The sequence below is a fragment of the Ornithorhynchus anatinus genome, chromosome 10, assembly GCF_004115215.2.
Source record: "Ornithorhynchus anatinus isolate Pmale09 chromosome 10, mOrnAna1.pri.v4, whole genome shotgun sequence".
Taxonomy (NCBI): Eukaryota; Metazoa; Chordata; class Mammalia; order Monotremata; family Ornithorhynchidae; genus Ornithorhynchus; species Ornithorhynchus anatinus.
This window is the reverse complement of record NC_041737.1, coordinates 277197-295396: the sequence shown is the minus strand read 5'-3', so window position 1 is coordinate 295396 and position 18200 is coordinate 277197. Positions and strand designations below refer to the sequence as shown.

At 54.0% G+C, this 18200-nt stretch overlaps 1 protein-coding gene across 3 annotated transcripts in view; it reads left to right on the top strand.

Annotated features, from left to right (window-relative positions):
• Positions 1 to 18178, top strand: part of RBPMS (RNA binding protein, mRNA processing factor) — a 94710-nt gene extending 76532 nt beyond the window's left edge. The window contains exons 6-9 of one of the 3 annotated variants that reach the window (XM_029073580.2): positions 3849 to 3979; positions 11888 to 11957; positions 14875 to 14973; positions 16513 to 18178. In XM_029073580.2, coding sequence (XP_028929413.1) covers positions 3849 to 3979; positions 11888 to 11950 — 194 coding nt within the window. In that variant the 3' untranslated portion in view covers positions 11951 to 11957; positions 14875 to 14973; positions 16513 to 18178. Of the gene's footprint in view, positions 1 to 3848; positions 3980 to 4116; positions 5673 to 11887; positions 11958 to 14867; positions 14974 to 16512 lie in introns of those variants that run through there. The other 2 variants (XM_029073579.2, XM_029073578.2) reach the window with 2 other exon arrangements.
• The last annotated feature ends 22 nt before the right edge of the window (positions 18179 to 18200 follow it).

Below are 18200 nucleotides of genomic sequence, written 5' to 3'. Positions count from 1 at the left end.
CCACTCTAGACAGAAGGGAGCAGATCGCTGCTGCTCCCGTGGGCATTCTCTGGCATTTCCCAGCATGTCCAGGAGGGAGGGTGGAACCCAGGCCTCGGCCCCTTCCCCTGCTGGGTGACTGGGGGGGACGGGAGGGGTGGCACAGAGGACCCATCCTGGAATAGGGCCAGGTGACCCTCAGCATTCCCAGAAGGTGACAGCAGCTTGCGTTATTGTGCAACACTCACATTTCCTGGACAGCCAGGCTGGGAATTGCCCTGCCTCTGAGAATTCACTCCACTTCCAGAAACACTGCAGTGTTGCAAAGAGCATGGTGGACACCTCACCCAGCAAGAAGTGTGGATGCCACCCTGTCCAGCAAAGGTGGGCAGGAGCCCCACCCAGTAGCAGGAGCTCTCTAGCCCCCAACTCCGGGAAGTAGCTGGCCGTGTGTGTGTGTATGTGTGTGTGTGTGTCAGTCCTGGCGATGTCATGTAGATGGGTGGGAAGGGGAGCGGGCCCCGGGGCTTTGCCAGAGTCAACCGTGCTGTCTGGACCTAGGATTCACCCCTATAATAATAATGTTGGTATTTGTTAAGCGCTTAGTATGTGCAGAGCACTGTTCTAAGTGCTGGGGGAGATACAGGGTAATCAGGTTGCCCCACGTGAGGCTCACAGTCTTAATCCCCATTTTACAGATGAGGTAACTGAGGGACAGAGAAGTTAAGTAACTTGCCCACAGTCACACAGCTGACAAGCGGCCGAGCCGGGATTCGAACCCATGACCTCTGACTCCCAAGCCCGGGCTCTTTCCACTGAGCCACACTGTTGCATATGGACCCCTCCCTGGGGAGACCCTCCCCCCTCTCTCTCCACCCTCCTCTCCTCCATCTGATGTGCCTCCCCCAGAGTCCCCGGCCTCCAGTCCCTGTGCCGGCAGTCAGGGCCGATGGTCCTGGCCCTTCTGTTGAGGGCTTGGGACTCCTCTCCCCACGAGGACTGGGACCCCTACGGAGGGTAGGGACCATGCACTGTACCTCTGTCCCCCGGTACTGTATCTACCCTGGTGCATGGCCCAGTGTACGGCCTGACGGAAGCCACGTTAACCAATGCCGCAGTTACCATGACTATTCCCTGCAGCAGCATGATGATGATGATGCTATTCGTTAAGCACTTACTATGTGCCAGGCACTGTACTATGTACTGGAGTGGATAAAACCAAATCGAGTTAGACAGAGTCCCTGTCCCATAAGGGGCTCATAGTGTCAGTCCCGAGGTAACTGAGGCCCAGAGAAGTGAAGTGACTTGCTCAAGGTCACAGAGCAGACAAGTGGTGGAGCCAGGATTAGACCCCATGACCTTCTGACTCACAGGCCCATGCTGTATCCACTGAGATGGCTGGACTCCCCAGGTCCCGGCTCCCAGGTTCCCGCTGCTGGCTGCGCGGTCCTGCTGAGGTCTTGGTCCTCTGCCTGCCAGAAGGGCAGCCCATTGCACTGGCGGATTACCTTACTGCCCTGAAACCCAGGGCCTGCAGATGTCAGTCAATCTCAATCTTTCTGGTCAGACCACCATTCTGGAACACAGCGGCAAGCAAAACACACACACACACACACACACACACACACACTTGCACGCACACCCTCTTACTCTCTCCCCAACCCCCGCCATTAGATTGCATTATCCGCCAAGAAAGTCGCTATTAATTTTACTTTCATTGTCTGCTCCCAAGCAAGCACCCAGGGCTTTGCTCATAGCAAGTGCCCAGGATAGCACTCTGCCCATTAAAGGTGCTCACCAAATACTGATGAGGATGAAGATAATGATGACTGTGAGTATACATGTATGTGAGCTTGGGGTGTGCTTCTTTCTTCCCAGCAAATCCTAAGCCCTTAGGAACACGCCCCACGTACAGCAGAAGATACCAACCTGCACTCCATCCTCCTTGGCCCTCAGGCTTCTATGTCCACTCAATTTTTATTTCAATCACTTGTAAATATTTTTATGTCTGCCTCCCCCTTTAGAATATAAGCTCCTTGTGGGCAGAGAATGGGTCACTTCAATATTTTGTACTTCTCCGGCACTTCCTCCTGTTGCTGTCCCTTTCTCCTCCACTTCTCATCTCAGCATCTTTACATCCTCTTCTTTCTCACCCTCTTATCCCCCCACAACCTGGTGGAGAGTACTGCCATCTCACTGGGGCCTAGGCCAAGCGGCTTGGAACAAGCGAGTGACTTGTTAAGTGACTTGAGCAACAAGTCACTTAACTTCTCTGGGCCTCAGTTTCCTCATCTTTAAAATGGGGATTCAATACTCGTTCTTCCTCCTCCTGAGACTGTGAATGCCACGTAGGACAGGGATTGTGTCTGACTTGATTATCTTGTATCTTCCCCAAGGCTTAGTATAGCAGCTTGGCACAGAATAAGCATTTAACAATTTGTATTACTGTATTATTATTATTATTACAGTTGGAGTAATGATTGTTGCTAGGGCCAAGGCTGTTGAGAGATTGTGAACTGGGAAAGTGACTTGTAGAAAAATCAAGCTGTGAGCTATTTGCTCTTCCTGTTCGTGGGCCCCTCGCAGAACACCAACGGCGGAGAGGGGTCGGAGCTGTAGTTAGAGGGACCCCTGATGGTCCCTGGGGGAGGCATGGGAGTGAATGGAAGCTTGAGGCTCTTGGGTCAGGAACACTGTGGAGAGATCATCTGCCCTGGGCTCCGGGAAGTGGAGGAACCACTTTCCTGCACCACTTCCAGACGCTCCCCAAGCCCGACCGGTAGAGCTCAGCCAGAGCCTAGGTTTCTCCTCTGACTAGGTCAGGTTGGAAGTGGGGTCCATTGGCCTGAGAGAGAACATGGCCCAGGCCCGAGGGGTAGGAGGAGCAGAGCCCCAGAGACCCCTTAATCACACCCAGGAATTCTATTGAAGTTTCTCCAGTAGAAGCTCCATCAATCCTGCAAGGGGGAACAGCAAAGCCCAGGGACTACTGAAAACCTAAGGGCTAATGAAAACCCAGGGACTGATAGGTGCCTGGTTGTGTCCTGTGGGGCTCTGTCAGGGTTGGGTCCTGCAAGTAATGGCCCGTGTCCTGTACTTTATGCGCTGTGTCCTGCATCCCCTATTTCTCATCCCATGCTCCATGCCCTGTGTGCTGCGCTCTGAGTTCATGGACCCAGTCCTAAGATGGACCTGATTTCACGAACAGTCCCGTTGGGGTGGGGCCGACCCAGAAGACCCAGAACAGAGAAGCCAGAAGTTGCTTCCTGCTTTGATTTGGGCCCCATTGCCTTGCAGTTTCTGTTTCCCTGCAGCCCAAGTTCCGTCCCTATTGGTCCCGCTCAGTCCAGGCCAAGATGCCTCCATTCGGGTTTTCCTAAAGAAGCTAGCCTGTTTCTTTGGAGGCTGGTCCTCTGCTTGGGCTTCTAGCCACCGGGTGCCTGGAGTTGTGAAGGGAGTTGGGCCGAGAAGGCGACTCTTTCTCTCTCTTGGGACCCTTCCTCTCCTTGGGGCCTGAGTGCGACCTCCATGTCCAAGCAGGAAATCCTGCTGACTCTGCTCCTGAGCATACCTGCCTCAGTCCATTGTAGCCTCAGAGGCCACCCATCCTCAATCTAATGCAGGCACAGGCCCCACAGTCCAGTGTGACTTGCGGCCCCTGAGGCATCAAACTTCCCATTGCGTAGGGGAGGCCAGAGGCTGACCGCTGTCCAAGTCTGCTGGCTGGGGAGAGACCATCCCCCTCCTGCTTCCTCTGGGCCCGGACCGGGGGTGGGGGAGGGCAGGCGGCGAGGAGGCAGGGGAGAGTGCGGCCAGAGGTGCGCTCAGCCGGGTGACCACTAACCCTAACCCTTGTTCTTCTCTTGCAGATGAGCTCTCAGTGCCTGCACTTTACCCCAGTAGTCCTGAGGTGTGGGCACCATTCCCTCTCTACCCAGCGGACTTAGCGCCTGCTCTGCCTCCTCCTGCTTTCACCTACCCTGCCTCACTGCATGCCCAGGTAATCAACCCCCCTTCCCCCTCGGCCACAACCGCACCCACCCTCCCACCCCCCGTTCCCCGTCCTGCCCTCCGGCCCGGCCCCAGGAGCACTCCGGGCGACTAACCCCTCCCGGCTAACAGATCCACCTTCAACAGAGCTCACTCTCTCTCCTTGGACTCGAGCTGACACCTTCCTCCAGACCCTGCCAGGGGCCTGAGCCCAGCGACGTCACCCACTGCCTGATGGGGTCACAGCACCTCTGCCATCTCCTCCTTCATGATTCACTTTCGTCTCACACCAGAGATTTAGGGGTCGAGGGGCGAGCGAGCACCCTAGAACTGTCTGAGCCCGAACCAAGATGCCACTTACCATCCATGGTTTGTTCTCTGTCCCAGTAGTGGGCTCTGTGTGTGTGTGTGTGTGTGTGTGTGTGTGTGTGTGTGTGTGTGAGTGTGTGTGGTCTGACTCAGGGAAGCTTCAGGGACCCCAGGAGGATGGGAGAATCCATTAACTTTGGTGGGAGGTGGGTGCAGTTGAGGCCCCAAATGTGAAGTGGAAGGAGCAGCAGGAGAAGGATGAGTTCCTAGAGACCGAGGCAACGGCTGGAAGATCCCCACATTGGGAGAAATGGATTTTCTTTTGGAAGGTTATTATTGTTTCTCCAAGTCTTTTCTCCAAGACAGGAATAAAAGGTGGGAGCCACCGAGCCAAAGAGGAGTTGGGGTGGGTGGTGTACCAGTGTATATATCCAGACAGGGCCTTGAGAGGGCTGCTGAGCTCACGGTGAGAGCCTCCATGCCTTGTCCGGCTCTGGTCTGCACATCTCGGAGCCCACGGACGAGGGAGCTGGCAGCCAGCCTTCCGTCTGCCCACCTGAGGAGACAGATGCACAGAGCCAACATGTGGGAGGAAGAAGTGCTCCAATAGTAGAACTTGAAAAGACATGGGTACAAAAATGCAGTGAGAAGGAATAAGTGCAGATAATCAGTGGTATTATGGAACACTTACTGTGTGTAGAGCTCTGCACCGAGTGCTTGGGAGAGTACAATACACTAGACTTGGTAGATGCAAACTCCTGCCCGCAAAGATCTTACAGTCTGGGCGATAGCTGAGAGCCTCTTACCTGGGTAGAGAAAAAGTCAATCAGATGAAGTCTCCCAGAGGGGGTAGATTTCAGGAGGGCTGTGAATCCAGAAATGCCGTTGATTGATTGATAGTTGGGAAAGCTGGGGTCTGGCAATTAATCAGTTGTATTTATGGAGAGCTTACAGTGGGCAGAGCACTCTACAAAGCACTTGGTAGAGTATAGTGTTACAGAGTTGATGAACATGTCTCTGCCCAAAATGATCCAAAAGTCTAGCGAGAGAGACAGACAATAAATATAAATAAGCAAATTATGGATACATACATAAGTCCTGTGGAGCTGAGGATGGGGTGAATGGAGGGTGCAAATCCACCCTGGTATATTTGAAAGGATTGGGAGAGGGGAGGCGAGAGAGGGGAGTTCCCAGGCAGAAAGAAAGGTGTGAGCCCGAGGTCAGTGGAGGGAAAGTTGAGAGTGAGGCACTATGGACTGATGAGTTTGGAGGAATGAAGACTGGGGTGTAGTGGGACCGGGGAGTGGCGAGGTGTGTGTCCGAGGAGAGAGCTCTAATCGCAGCTCTGTCACTTGTCTGCTGTGTGAATTTGGGCAAGTCACAACTTCTCTGTGCCTCGGTCATCTCATCTATAAGATGGGAATAAGATTTGGAGCCCCATGTGGGACAGGGACTGGGTCCAACCTGATTAACTTGTACCTACTCCAGCATTTAGAACAGTGCTTGACACATAGCAAGTGCTTAACAAATACAGTGTTATCATTATTAACAATAATAATAATAACTGATTGAGAGCCTTAAAGCCACTGGTCAGGATTTTCTGCTTGAGAAGTAGCATGGCCTAGTGGATAAGAGCAGGGGCTTGAGAGATATAAGGACCTGGATTCCAATCCCAGCTCCACCCCTTGTCTGCTGTGGGCCTTGGGCAAGTCACTTCACTTCTCTGCGCCTCAGATACCTCATCTGTAAAATGGGGATTAAGACTGTGAGCCCTACATGGGGCATGGATTGGGTCCAACCTGATTAGCTTGTTTCTACTCAAGTGCTTACAACTGTGCTTGGCAAATAGTATGCACTTAACAAATACCATAAATAGATTTTTAAAAAGGTAGAGAGGAAGGAGCATCTATTGGAGGTGTTTCTGCAGTGGGAGGAGATGGGTGCAGCAGAGAGAAGTACAGGCTGGAGAGACCAGGAAGGAGGCCGATGCAGTAAACAACTCGGGATAAGATTGGCGCCAAGAACAAGTGATGACTGACCGTTTGGATGGAGAGGAAAGGAAAGACTTGGGAAACATCATAGAGGAAGAACTGGTGGGAATTAGACACAGACTGTATGAGAGGGCTGAAGGGGAGTGGGGAATCGAGGCTTCGGAAACAGGGAGGATGATGGGAAAAGGGAAATGGGTGGAGGAGAAGGTTTACGGGGGATGATGAAGAGCTCAGGTTGAGGGTTGACTTGGTACCAGGCAGTGTATCAGCATGTGGAAATTTAGAGAGAAAGAATTAAATGAGGTCTCTGCCCTCATGGAGAATACAGTCTGAGGGCAGTAGTGGCAGGAGCATTTACCGAGTGCCCGCAGTGGATGTTCAAAAAGTACAAATTACAGAGTGACATGTTCTCTGCCCACGAGGAGCATGCACTCTACTTGGGAAGTCAGAAATCAATAAATAGAGCACTAATGGCAGTGTAAATATGTCTGGTGGAAGAAAAGATCTGGCTCAGGATGTTGGGCGATTCATTGGGGAAGGTTTGTTGGAAGAGGTGGGGTTGGAAAGTGGGGAGTGCTGTGGTCTGTCGGATGTTGAGAAGGAAGGAGGAAGGAAGCACTCTTTCTCTCGCTCTCCCCTTCTGCTGCCTCCTTCCCCTTCCCCCAAATCCAGGTCAGGCCTGGTTCAGAGGGACCAGAGTTATAGCTGGGGTGTTCTCCTCAGAGCTCTCTGAGGCATCTGCCCACTTGTCCCAGGATGACTTCTAGAAGAATTTTCTTTCTCCAGTCCATTCTCCAGTCTCCAACCTTGCTATAGGGAGGCAGAGGGCAGAGGACAAGAGGGCAGGGGCAGAAGCGGAGGGACGAAGGGGAAGAGGATGGGGCCAGGGGAGGGGGTGGGAGGAGGGCAAGAGAGTAGGGGGCAGAGATTGGGGCAGAGGGCAGGGGCAGAGAAGCCCCAGGTCCATTCCCTCCAAGTGTGGGTAAATTGGGTCTGGAAACAACTGGAGTTTGGGGGGCCAGGGGCCCAGGAGATCAGGCCTGGGCCAGATGGGAGGCCAGCTTGAGCCTGGGCGTGATGGGGTGGAGCCACCTCCACCCTGAGCATCTGGCTTCTTTAGCCCTCTGGAAAGAAAAGCAAGTAAGGCAGGACAGAACCTTGGGGAGAGAAAGGGACGGGGAGGGAAGCACACCGGCTTTAGCTTGAAGTAAAATGAATGTGACAACTAGGAGCCAGAGAAAGCACAGTCCAAGTGGAATCATGTTTTATTCAGTACCCGCAGGGCTGGCAGAGACATGGGCAGCCCACTCCACCCCACCGCTGTGACCACATGGTCTGTTGAAGCACTTGCCTGCTCACAGAACTCTACTCCTAGCACTGCTGATGGTTATTGATGGTGGCCCGGGACAAGTTGCGTGAGCACGGAAACCATGAAATGTAGGTGGCGGCCAACCCCGACCGGGGAGCCGACCTCAGGGGGCAAGAGCCAGGATCCGGGACCCAGGAGTGGGGCTGCTAGGAGCCGGAAGCCAGGGAACTGGGCAGCTGGGAGCCAGGAGCCGAGCTGCTGCTGGGAGCTGAGAGCCAGGGAACCCGGATGCTGGGAGCCAGGAACCGGGCATCATAAGCACGGTTGTCATGAGTTGAGCCGGCAAACCAGGCTGCAGTCAGCTGAGCCATCGTGAGCTGGGTGGGCTCAATCAGTTAATCGTATTTATTGAGTGCTTACTGTCAGTGGAGCTCTGTACTAAGTGCTTGGGAGAGTACAACACAACAATATGACAGAAACATTCCCTGCCCAGACTAGGCTTCTAATCCAGTGGGGCACGAAGCCCATAACTTCTGTGGGTCAAGCCACTAGGGAAGCTCCACGTGGAGGTGGCGTTCCACTAACTGATGGATCAACCGATCCATTGCACAGATCAAGCCCTGCTAAATCTAAGCCATCCCACTACTGTATTGTTATTATCAGGAGAAGCAGCATGGCTCAGTGGAAAGAGCCTAGGCTTGGGAGTCAGAGGTCATGGGTTCAAATCCTGACTCTGCCACTTGTCAGCTGTGTGACTGTGGGCAAGTCACTTCACTTCTCTGGGCCTCAATTACCTCATCCGTAAAATGGGGATGAAGACTGTGAGCCTCACGTGGGACACTCTGATTACCCTGTATGTACCCCAGCGCTTAGAACAGTGCTCTGCACATAGTAAGCGCTTAGCAAGTACCATTATTATTATCATCATTACTGATGGTGTAGGGAGGCCTTTAAAGACTTCATCGCAACATGGCAGATAATACTTGCGGGTCTTGACCACTGACCCTTGACCTTGCCCTCAGTCATGACCTTGACCTCTGAGGCGGGAGTTTGGTAGATTTCTTCTGAGATGGGGGCAAAGGTGTCCACTGCATATTGGGCCGCTTGGGTTTGTGTTCTAACATCTACGCTCCTCTGTGCTGGGCATCACTTGCTAGAAACAATAATAACTGGTATTTGTTCAGTGCTTACTATGTGCCAAGCAAAGTAGATGCAAGATAATCTCTTCCCACTTAGGGCTCAAAGTCTAGGCAAGGGCAGAGATCACCAGGTCTAACAGATTCTATTGCACTCTCCCAAGTGCTCAGCAAACAGCGGGCCCTCAGTTTCCACTACATGCAGCGTGGCCTAGTAGAAAGAACCCAGAGTCCAAGAACCTGGGTTCTAATTCTGGATCCATCAATTATTTCCTATTTCCTTGGACAAGTCACTTGCCTCCTCTGTGCCTCAGTATCCTCAACTGCAAAAGGGGAATTAAATACCTGTTCCCCTTCCTACTTAGACTGTGAACCCCATGCGGGACGGGGACTGTGTCCAACCTAATTAACCTGAACCTACTCCAGCACTTAGAACAGTGTTTGAAACTTAGTAAGCACTTAACAAATACCATAAAAAAATAGGAGGGAGAACACCTCTTCAATTCCCATTTTGCAGATGAAGGAGCCGAGGCTCAGAGAAGTTAAGTGACTTGCTCAAAATCACAAAGCAGAAAAGTGGTGGAGGCCAGGTCTTCTGATTCTTAGGCCCGGGCTCTTTCTACTACGCCACACTGCTTCTAGTAAGCACTGTGGGCCCACTGGGTGCTGAGCACTTGTAGATCTGGTGATCCCTGCCCTCAATTGATCAATCAATTATACTTACTGAGTGCGTACTTTGCGCAGAACACTGTACTAAGCGTTTTAGAGGGTCCAATACGGTTGGTAGATATGATCCCTGATCTCAAGGAGCTCTTGGTCTAATGTGTGCAAGCACTTTACATATTTACAAAAGAGGTCTGGGTGGTTTTGAGTCCAGAAGTGCTGAAATTGGGATCGAGGTTAGGGGAAAATGAGAGATGAATCCAGGAAGGCCTCCTGGAGGAGATGGGCTCTCAGGAAGACTTTGAAGACGGACAGAGTTGTGGTCTGTTGGATGTGAAGGGTGACAGAGTGCGGTACGTCCGGGTGGAGGGCAGAAGGTGAGAGCGTCAGAGGATGTAAATGTGCGGAGCGTGTGTGAGCATCATGCGCATGTTTGGTGAGAGTGTTTGTGTGGCCAGTGGGGTCACAGGGAGAAAGGAGGGTGGGTTGTAAAAGAGCACAAATATCCTGAGGCGTACAGGCAGGTGGCAGCCCACCGACTCTAAATCACTGGCACAAAAACCAGCCTCCTGCCACCTCCCCATTTTCCCCCGAGAAACACCTGGCTCGACGTCTGAGCCATATTTGAGCCATGCAGGGACCACACTCACCTCTCCCCCCACCAGCCCCACCCCAACACTGACCTCAGTTGCACAGTCACAGTCAATCTGCCCTCCTCCCTCCTCCGTCCGCCCTCCTGCCCGCACCGGCCAGTGGTGGGTCTTGTTGGGTCCCGGTCCTGGGCCGCCAGCAGAGGGGCTCCGCAGCTCCTCCCTCCCCCTGGCCCCTGGGCTCCAGCTGCGCTCTTTGCTTACTGCACTCACGGACTCAGATGCCTGAAGCCATAAGCGCGGGGAGGTAGGTGAATGCGTTTCTTTCCTTTCTTTTCACCCGGGGGCAGGTCCAGTTGGGTCAGTCTTTGCTCTCCTGCCCTGGGAGCATGTCCAATGGCAACTTCTGCCACACCCTCTGGCCCCAGGAGGCCGTGGCTCGGCCCGTCCAGCACCTGTCACCGCTGTCCGTCTTCCCTGGGAGTGGTCGGCCTCGTGAACAAGGGCTTCCGTGCACTAGGGCCAGAGCCGAGAGAGGGGATTAACCCCAAGTGGATTCCCAGTGCAGATGAGAATATTGGGCCGGGGCTCCGAGCCCTTGGGTAGCCACCAACCTGGGGGTGGAGAGGATGAGAAGAGGTTCAGTGGGTCCCAAGGCAGGAAGGAGGTCTGAGAGGCACAGCTTAAGGGGATCAGAAAGGAGAGGGGTCACATTAAAATGATTGCAGTGTGGGAGCTTAGCATGGGAGCACAGTGTGAGTGCAATGTGAGGCATAGTGGAGGGTGTGCTATGTGGAGGGGTCGCAGTGTGGGGCCACAGTGTGAGAAGCTCCAGGAGGGGCCACCACACAGCCATGATTACAGCAGGCGAAGGCATCTGGGTAACCCAGCTCCTGCCCCCTTAACCCTCAAGGGTCACAGTGAGGACCGGATGGAGTTTTACTAAAGGCCCGCTGCTGCCCAGCTCAGGCCCTGCCCCTCCCTGGCCCTGCCCCTGCCCAGCCCTTCCCCTTCCCCTGCCCAGCCCTGCCCCTGCCCACACCCAGCCCCGGCATCACCCTGACCCTGCCCCACCGGTTAATGGACCCTCTAGCGACGGGACTGTAGAGCCAGCCTGGGGGTGCTGAACTAGAAGAGACATTTAAACATTTCAAAATGTCGAGGTGCAGTCACCCCCGCAAGGCCTGCACTCTCCCCTCCGGCATCCCCCAAACCGGGCCACCGGCCCCCATCTCCCTCCAACACCCACGCCACCAGCCCCCTGGGACCCTACCCTCCTCAACTCTCTGCCTGAGCCAGGGAGGGTCTCGGATGAAGGGCTGGGCTAATGGAGGAGTGTCCCGAATGTCCGTGGCCAGTCCTGGCTGCGATGTGGGCTGGGGGTTAGCCGCTCAGGCCCCTGGAGAAACCGAACCCCCAAAACAACCGTAACTGTAATGAGAAGCAGCATGGCTTAGTGGATAGACATGGGCCTGGGAGTCATTCATTCAATAGTCAGAAGGAACTAGGTTCTAATTCTGCCTCTGCCACATGTCTGCTTTGTGACCTTGGGTAAGTCACTTCTCTGGGTCTCAGTTACCTCATCTGTAAAATGGGGATTAAGACTGTGAGCCCCAAGTGGGACAGGGACTTTGTCCAAACCTGATTAACTTGTATCTACCCCAGCACTTAGAACAGTGCTTGGCAAATAGTTAGCACTTAACAAGTACCATAATTCCGTAATTGATTATTAACCCAGCCAGAACCCATTCTGGGGCCCATCCCCCAGCCAGAGCCCCTCCATCCCGGGGCCTATCCCTCAACCAGAACCCACCAGTCCTGGGACCCAGACCCCAGTTTGAGCCCCCACTCCGGGACCCACCAGTCCTGGGACCCAGCCCCCAGACAAGCTCACCGTCCTGTTGATCCATGTCTTTTCAGATGCGCTGGCTCGCTCCGTCCGAGGCGGCTTCTCAGGGCTGGAAGTCCCGTCAGTTCTGCTGAATTCTATGTAAGTGTCCTCCCTTCTGGGCTCCTCCTGCGTCCTCATGGGAATCCACCACCTGGGGAACTCGGTCGGGGGTGTGGGCTGGGGAAACAGCTGCTCCCTTAGGTGAGGGTGTTGAGTGGGAAGGAGGAAACAAGACCTCACCAACCCGGGTCAGCTCGTTCAGCAAGTGCTGTAGGTTATGTATCTTCCTGTTCTTTACTCTCCTCCCATGGCTCTCTGGATGGTGAGGACATAGGCTCTCTGGACAGTGAGGACATGGGCTCTGGATGGTGACATCACAGGCTCTCAGGGCAGGGAGGGCAAGGGTTTTGGGCAGTATGGGCTGTCTGGAGAGTGAAGACGTGGGATGTCTGGACAGTGAAGACACAGACCCTAGGGACAGTGAGGGCTTGGGCTCTCTAGGCAATTAGAATACAGGTTCTCTTGTTGGAGCTGATGGTATGCAACCTGGCTGTCTCTGGCAGAACCTCAGGCCTTTTAGCCAGTGTTTAAGAATTAGTAGCAGAAGCTCCCTATGAGCAGGCCCATGCTCGGGGTTTCCTAAGCACTGATTTCAGCATGCTGCTCTCGATGGATGGTCGGTGCCCTTGCTACTATGACTAGAGCACAAGCGGGGGCGTGGAGGCAGGAGAGAGACCCAGTGCCAGGGGCAGCTGGGAGCCAAAGAGCACAAAATGGGGAGGACTGGAGGAAGAGTGCTGTGGTGGAGTCTGGGCAGCGTTATGGAGAGTCTTGAGGGAAGTTGTTGGAGTTTGGTTTGCCGTGGAGGGAGTCGGGAAGACATCGGAGGATTTGGAGTCATGGAAAGGCATCTGTCAAGTGATGTTTCAGGCATTTCGGCAGTGTCAGAGGGAAGAGGCTAGAGGCACAGAGATTGAATCGCTTGTCCACGGGGAGACCAACATTTTCTCACATTTTCTCACGCATTTTCTCACTCAGAAATTACAGATGAAAATGACTACTGCAATTCCCCAGCAGGCTTGGGTTGGAAGTGGGGCGGACTGCCTGTGGTTCCAAAGACTGAAAGAATCAGGAGATTTCCTAGATACTGTCCCTTCTAATGACGGTATTTGTAAAGCAATTGCTATGTGCCAGGCACTGTTCTAAGCGCTGGGGTAAATACAAGCTAATCAGGTTGGACACAGTCCCTGTCGCACATGGGGCTAACAGTCTTAATCCCCATTTTACAGATAAGGTAACTGAGGCACAGGGAAGTTAAGTGATTTGCCCAAGGTCACATGGCAGGAATATGTGACAAGCAAACAATTCTTTCCACTTCTTCCTAGATTTAAGGCATCAGAACTGTAGATTTAAGGCATCATAGACTGTAAGACCACGGAGGGCAGGGGCCACATCTTTTGCATTTACTGTATGTGTCCACGGGCTTGGTAGAGAACTTTGCACACACTGGGCACCGAGTACAGCGCTCCCCACACAGTGGCACCTAGTACACTATTCAGCACACAATGAGGACCCGTACAGCACTCTGCACTCAGTACTCTTAACTTATCTGTGCCTTAGTTGCCTCATCTATAAAATGGGGTTAAGGACTGCCCCATGTGGGACAGGGACTCTATCCAACCTGATTATCTTGTATCTACTCCAATGCGTAGTACAGTACCTGGCACATAGTAAGCTCTTAACAAATACCATTAAAAAAACAAACAAAAAAACAAACCTATAACAACGAGTGCCCAGTACAGCACTATGAACTTAGTGGGCACCCAGTTCAGCACTCTGCATGCACTGAGCACCCAGTACAGTGCTCTGCACACAATGGGTGTGTAGTACAGTTCTCCACACACAGCAGGTGCCCAGTCAATGCTGCTGTTTATAGCTTTCCTACCACGGAACGCTTGAGGTAAAAAGTGTACAACAAGCCCTCGATTCTGACAGTCTGGGGCCAGCAGATTCCTACTGGAATTGAGTTGGTTTTTGGCTTAGGAGAGTATATGTGTCCACCTGCCCTCAAAATCAGTCGTCCACTTGGAGGGCTTTCATTTCTGCTCTGGAATGTTGCTCACTCACGCAAGTTGTGGACTGAGTCTGAGATGGGAGGGGAAGGAGAGAGAGTGTGAGGTGGAGGGAGCTCATGCAGGCAAACAAAGTTCAGCAGCCAATGTGGCTGGTCCTCGGGGAATGGGTTGGTGGAGGCGGCGGCGGTGAGGCGGAGATGACATGGGACAGCTCCGGCTGGTAATGGCGGCTCCGGCAGGTCGATGAGCTTGAGGTGCGAGAGGCAGTTCATCTTGCTGCCTCAGTCTCTCTGGATGCAAACAGGTTCCCAGAGAACAGGGGCTTGCATGTTTATGAGGGCAGTAGGGACTGTATTGCTTTAGCTGAGGGCTACGGGTTGAGGGGAGAACAGTGCCTAGCCCCATGGGGAGCTGGCGGGGGGGAGAGGAGGTTGCAACCATCTCGGTACCCAAACAGAGGAGCCGGTGAAGCCCCTGAGGTTGCCCCAGCCGGGGAAACAATGCACTGGGACTGGAGAGAGAGCTACAGCGTCCGGACAGACACCCTTGCCCCCTGCGCCTCCACCTCAGCCTCCCTGCTCGCTCTAACCCCGGGAACACTTGACTGTCAGTGGGAGTCTCAGTCTCCCTGCTCCTTTGCACCAATTTCCCACCTTCCCATTCTCCTCCCCATACAATGCTGCCCCCTAAACCCAGTCATGTGCTGACAAGGCCGGAGGCCCGGCTCCCATGTCCACATGACCCCGGCTCAACAAGTGTCAGAGGCCAGGCAGAGCGAACCCCTTACTAGCTGGTCAGGTGGCCTGCAGGGGATCGAGGCCAGAGAGCCTACCACCCAGGGCTGAGGGTCAGGAGGTCACTTCTAATGAATGGGTCTCTCTCTCTTTCTCTCTCTCTCTCTCTCTCCCTCTCTCTCCCCCCCGACCCTCCCCAGGTACCAGGTGTGTGATGGTGGCTACGATCTGTCTTGTGGGAGTTGATGCCATCCTCCTCGGTGGCTCCCAGTGTCTCAGGCCGCTCCTTCAAGCTGCAGGGTGTGGGTGAGTCCCAAGATGGTGGTGTGCCCGGGAGTGGGCCCATCCAGGTGGGAGGGACAGACTGACTGCCTGACTGGGGCTTACTCCTAGGGTGGTGGTCAACCACTTGGGACCACCCACCCCCCTCAACCCTCTCACCAGCTTCCCCAAACACAGTTCCTTGCGCATGAGGACAGAGTGCCTGCTGGTGGGGAGGTTGCAGGTAGGGTTACTCAGGGAAGGAAGGTGCCGGCTGCTCCAGGTGGAGCCCAGGCCTCCCTCCTGGAAGTTCCAGAAGTGTATGGTGGGGACAGCGTGCGTGCAAGCAAACATAGCCAAATGAGGAGGGGCCCCAGACTACGAAGGTATTTATGGGGCTGGCTGCCCCTCGAGTTAGAGGAATGAGGAGCTGCAGAAGACAGGATGTTAGCCCCTCGATGCCCTAAGGGGGCAGGGTCCTTGCTGAGAGGCAGAGAAGACCTCTGCTGCGGGCTGCAAGCAGGGACCTTGAGGAAGTAAAGTGGCGGTGGTGGCTCCCCTCCCCTCCCCACTCGGGTACCAGTTCCACATTTCAACCGCCTGTGAGCTTTCCCTTGGGCAGCACGTCTTACATCTCCAACCCTGCCCCCCCCTTCCCCCACTCTGGGCTCCACAGACTCAAGTCGCACCTTCATCTGGAGGAAGAGGCCAGGCCCACTCGTCCTCTGCTCCCCAAAGCAGGACTCCCAGCCTCAGCTTAGCCTCCCTGGTCCCCCCTACCTTGGACTCCACAGGCTCAAGTCCCACCCTGGCCTGGAGGAAGAAGCCAGGCCCTATTATCCTCTGCTCTCTCCAGGCAGGACTCCTGACTTCCCTTCCCTGGAGGGGACCCACCCACTTGGACCAGTGTCCCCCCCACCACCAACCCCCACCCACTGCTCCTGGGTTCCGGGCCTGGCTCAAAGGGGCCTCACTCATGCCCTGAGAATTTGGTCTGACTTCCCTGGGGCAGGGCTAGCCACATTCTGGCCTCTGGCCCAGCCTGTGTCCAAGCCTCATGGTGAGGCTGAGAGCATGAGGGCTAGCACCTACAGGAGTCTTTCTTTCCTGGGTGGGAATCAGGTGGCAGCAACCAGCTTTCCCTAGTGGAGAAATCCAAAGGGAGATGCCCCAACAGGGCATGGGGCTTCCTTTCATATTATCCAGCTGGCAGGAGGTTCGGCAGACAGAGACACCAAAGCAGCCACCCAGACAGAGAGAAAAGTGGATGGCTGAACAGACCAACAGCAGACAGGCAGGCAGGCAGGCGGACAGACAGAAAGGCGTTCCGGTGGGGACGGCCAGGCAGGGGGCTCAGCCATCATCCTCAGAGCCGGCGCCCTGTTCCTGGCCCAGGGGGCCCCTTAAAGGGTGCCTGGATCCCACCAACCGGTGAAGAAACACTGCGATGAAAGAGTCCCCCCTTTTGGCAAATCTTTTCCACGTCAGCCAAGTCACTTTTGAAAGGGGAGAGCGGGGAGGACAAGCGAGGGGCTGGGAGGAGAGGGAAGGGAAGAAACTAACTGTCTTCACGTCCTTTTGTAGGCTTCAAACCCTCACCTGGTTTGCATCCCTTCAAGACTTTGCCACAGCCTCTATCACACATCTGATCTTCTAGAAGAAAAGTCTAATAATAAATAAAAACGTTTTACTCTTTTACACTGTATAATTTTAAAGAATAGTGTGTTACTTGTGAACGCATGGTCTGACTTACATTGCTGTACAGTTGGGAAAGTATTTTCAAACACAGTATACCAAAGCAAACAATGAAAAGCTAGACAGTGAGTATTTTTATACCAAACATTGTAAGTTTGACAGGTTGATTTTACACTGGTTTGGATCACAGTATTTGTGCTTGATTTTCAAGAATGCTTGTAACTAAGAATCTATTTTTTTTTCCCTTATACTTGCATGTTCAGGGCATGTTTTTAAGTCCTGTCGATTTTTACAGAACTGTATTCTGAGTTTAAAGAAATCTGTGATCCTGGCTTGGGTCTCGGGTGAATCAGTGTGTGGTGTCCAGGTCAGGGAGAGAACAATGTGTATTGACAGTATTATGTTTGTAATCCCAATTTTAATGGGGTGTCCATGCAAGACAATCCAGACCCGACTAGTCTTAGAACTTAGTGGCTGTTCCCCACAGGCCCGGCCAGCTTTCCCGGGAACAAGTCAGAGTTACAGTCTGTTTGAAAGCTTCCCAGAGACAGTTGTGAACACTCCCCATCGGGCCAGGCGCATCTGGCAAAGGGCCACCAGCCCTGCCACCAGGGCCTGGCTGGGCCAGTCAGCCTCCCGCCCGGCCCCGGAGTGATTCGAGTAAAAGGAAGGCTGCGAGTCTTGCTCTGCCGGGGGGCGGCTGCCTTGGCCACGGTTATTGGACCCACAGTGTCCCGCAGCTGGCTCGCATCTGAACCGCAGCCCTCATGACAGAACCTCTTCCTAGGGGAGGGGTTGGGCCAACATGGGCATCTCTCAGACAATCTACTGGGGCTCACTGATGCTGTCGCCGCTGCTGCAGTTTGCTAGACCCCCAGCAGCATGGACCCCGGAAGATGGTCCAAACCATTATCAAATGGTTTGACAAATGGCTATTATTGCATGCCAACCCAGGTCAGTTATTTAAGCAGTGAGGCAATCTGGCCTGGCACCTCTACAGGAAACGACTGTGACAGCAGTCACGGGCCCTCTTCACCCTGTCCTCCTGGCACTGGGGGCAGTGTGGCCGCTGCCCTGTCTTTTCAAAATTCCACATTTGAGACAATCGTGTCCGGGCGGAAGAGCTTGGGTTGCAGATCGGTGTGGCTAGGGGTGTTCACCATTTCCCTCCTAGACTTGTTGGCACTTGTGCTCTAGGATTCCCACTTTGCATGCATGGAAACCCAGGTGTCTGGGAGTCAGAGATTTTCCAGGCAACGAGCCCCGCGGACTACAGCAGGAGGCAGAGGGCGGCAAACTGCAGAGGGAAGAGCCGTGCAGCGGCTTGACAGCAGGGAAGGTGACCGGAAGGCCAAGGGGCCCGCCAGAGGTTCCGGGGTGTGTCGGCCCCACCGGAGGCTCCAGGGGTGGGTTGGCCTCACCGGAGGCTGACTGGGTGCGCTCGTTTCCTCCCCGGGAACCAAGAGGTGTGGCCACGTTGTCTATTGTACTTTCTTGGCATGTCTAAAGGTACTTTTCTATTGTCATTTTAAAAAATAAAGTCATGAGTATTCTAGCTGCTGGGCCAGTGCTGTGCC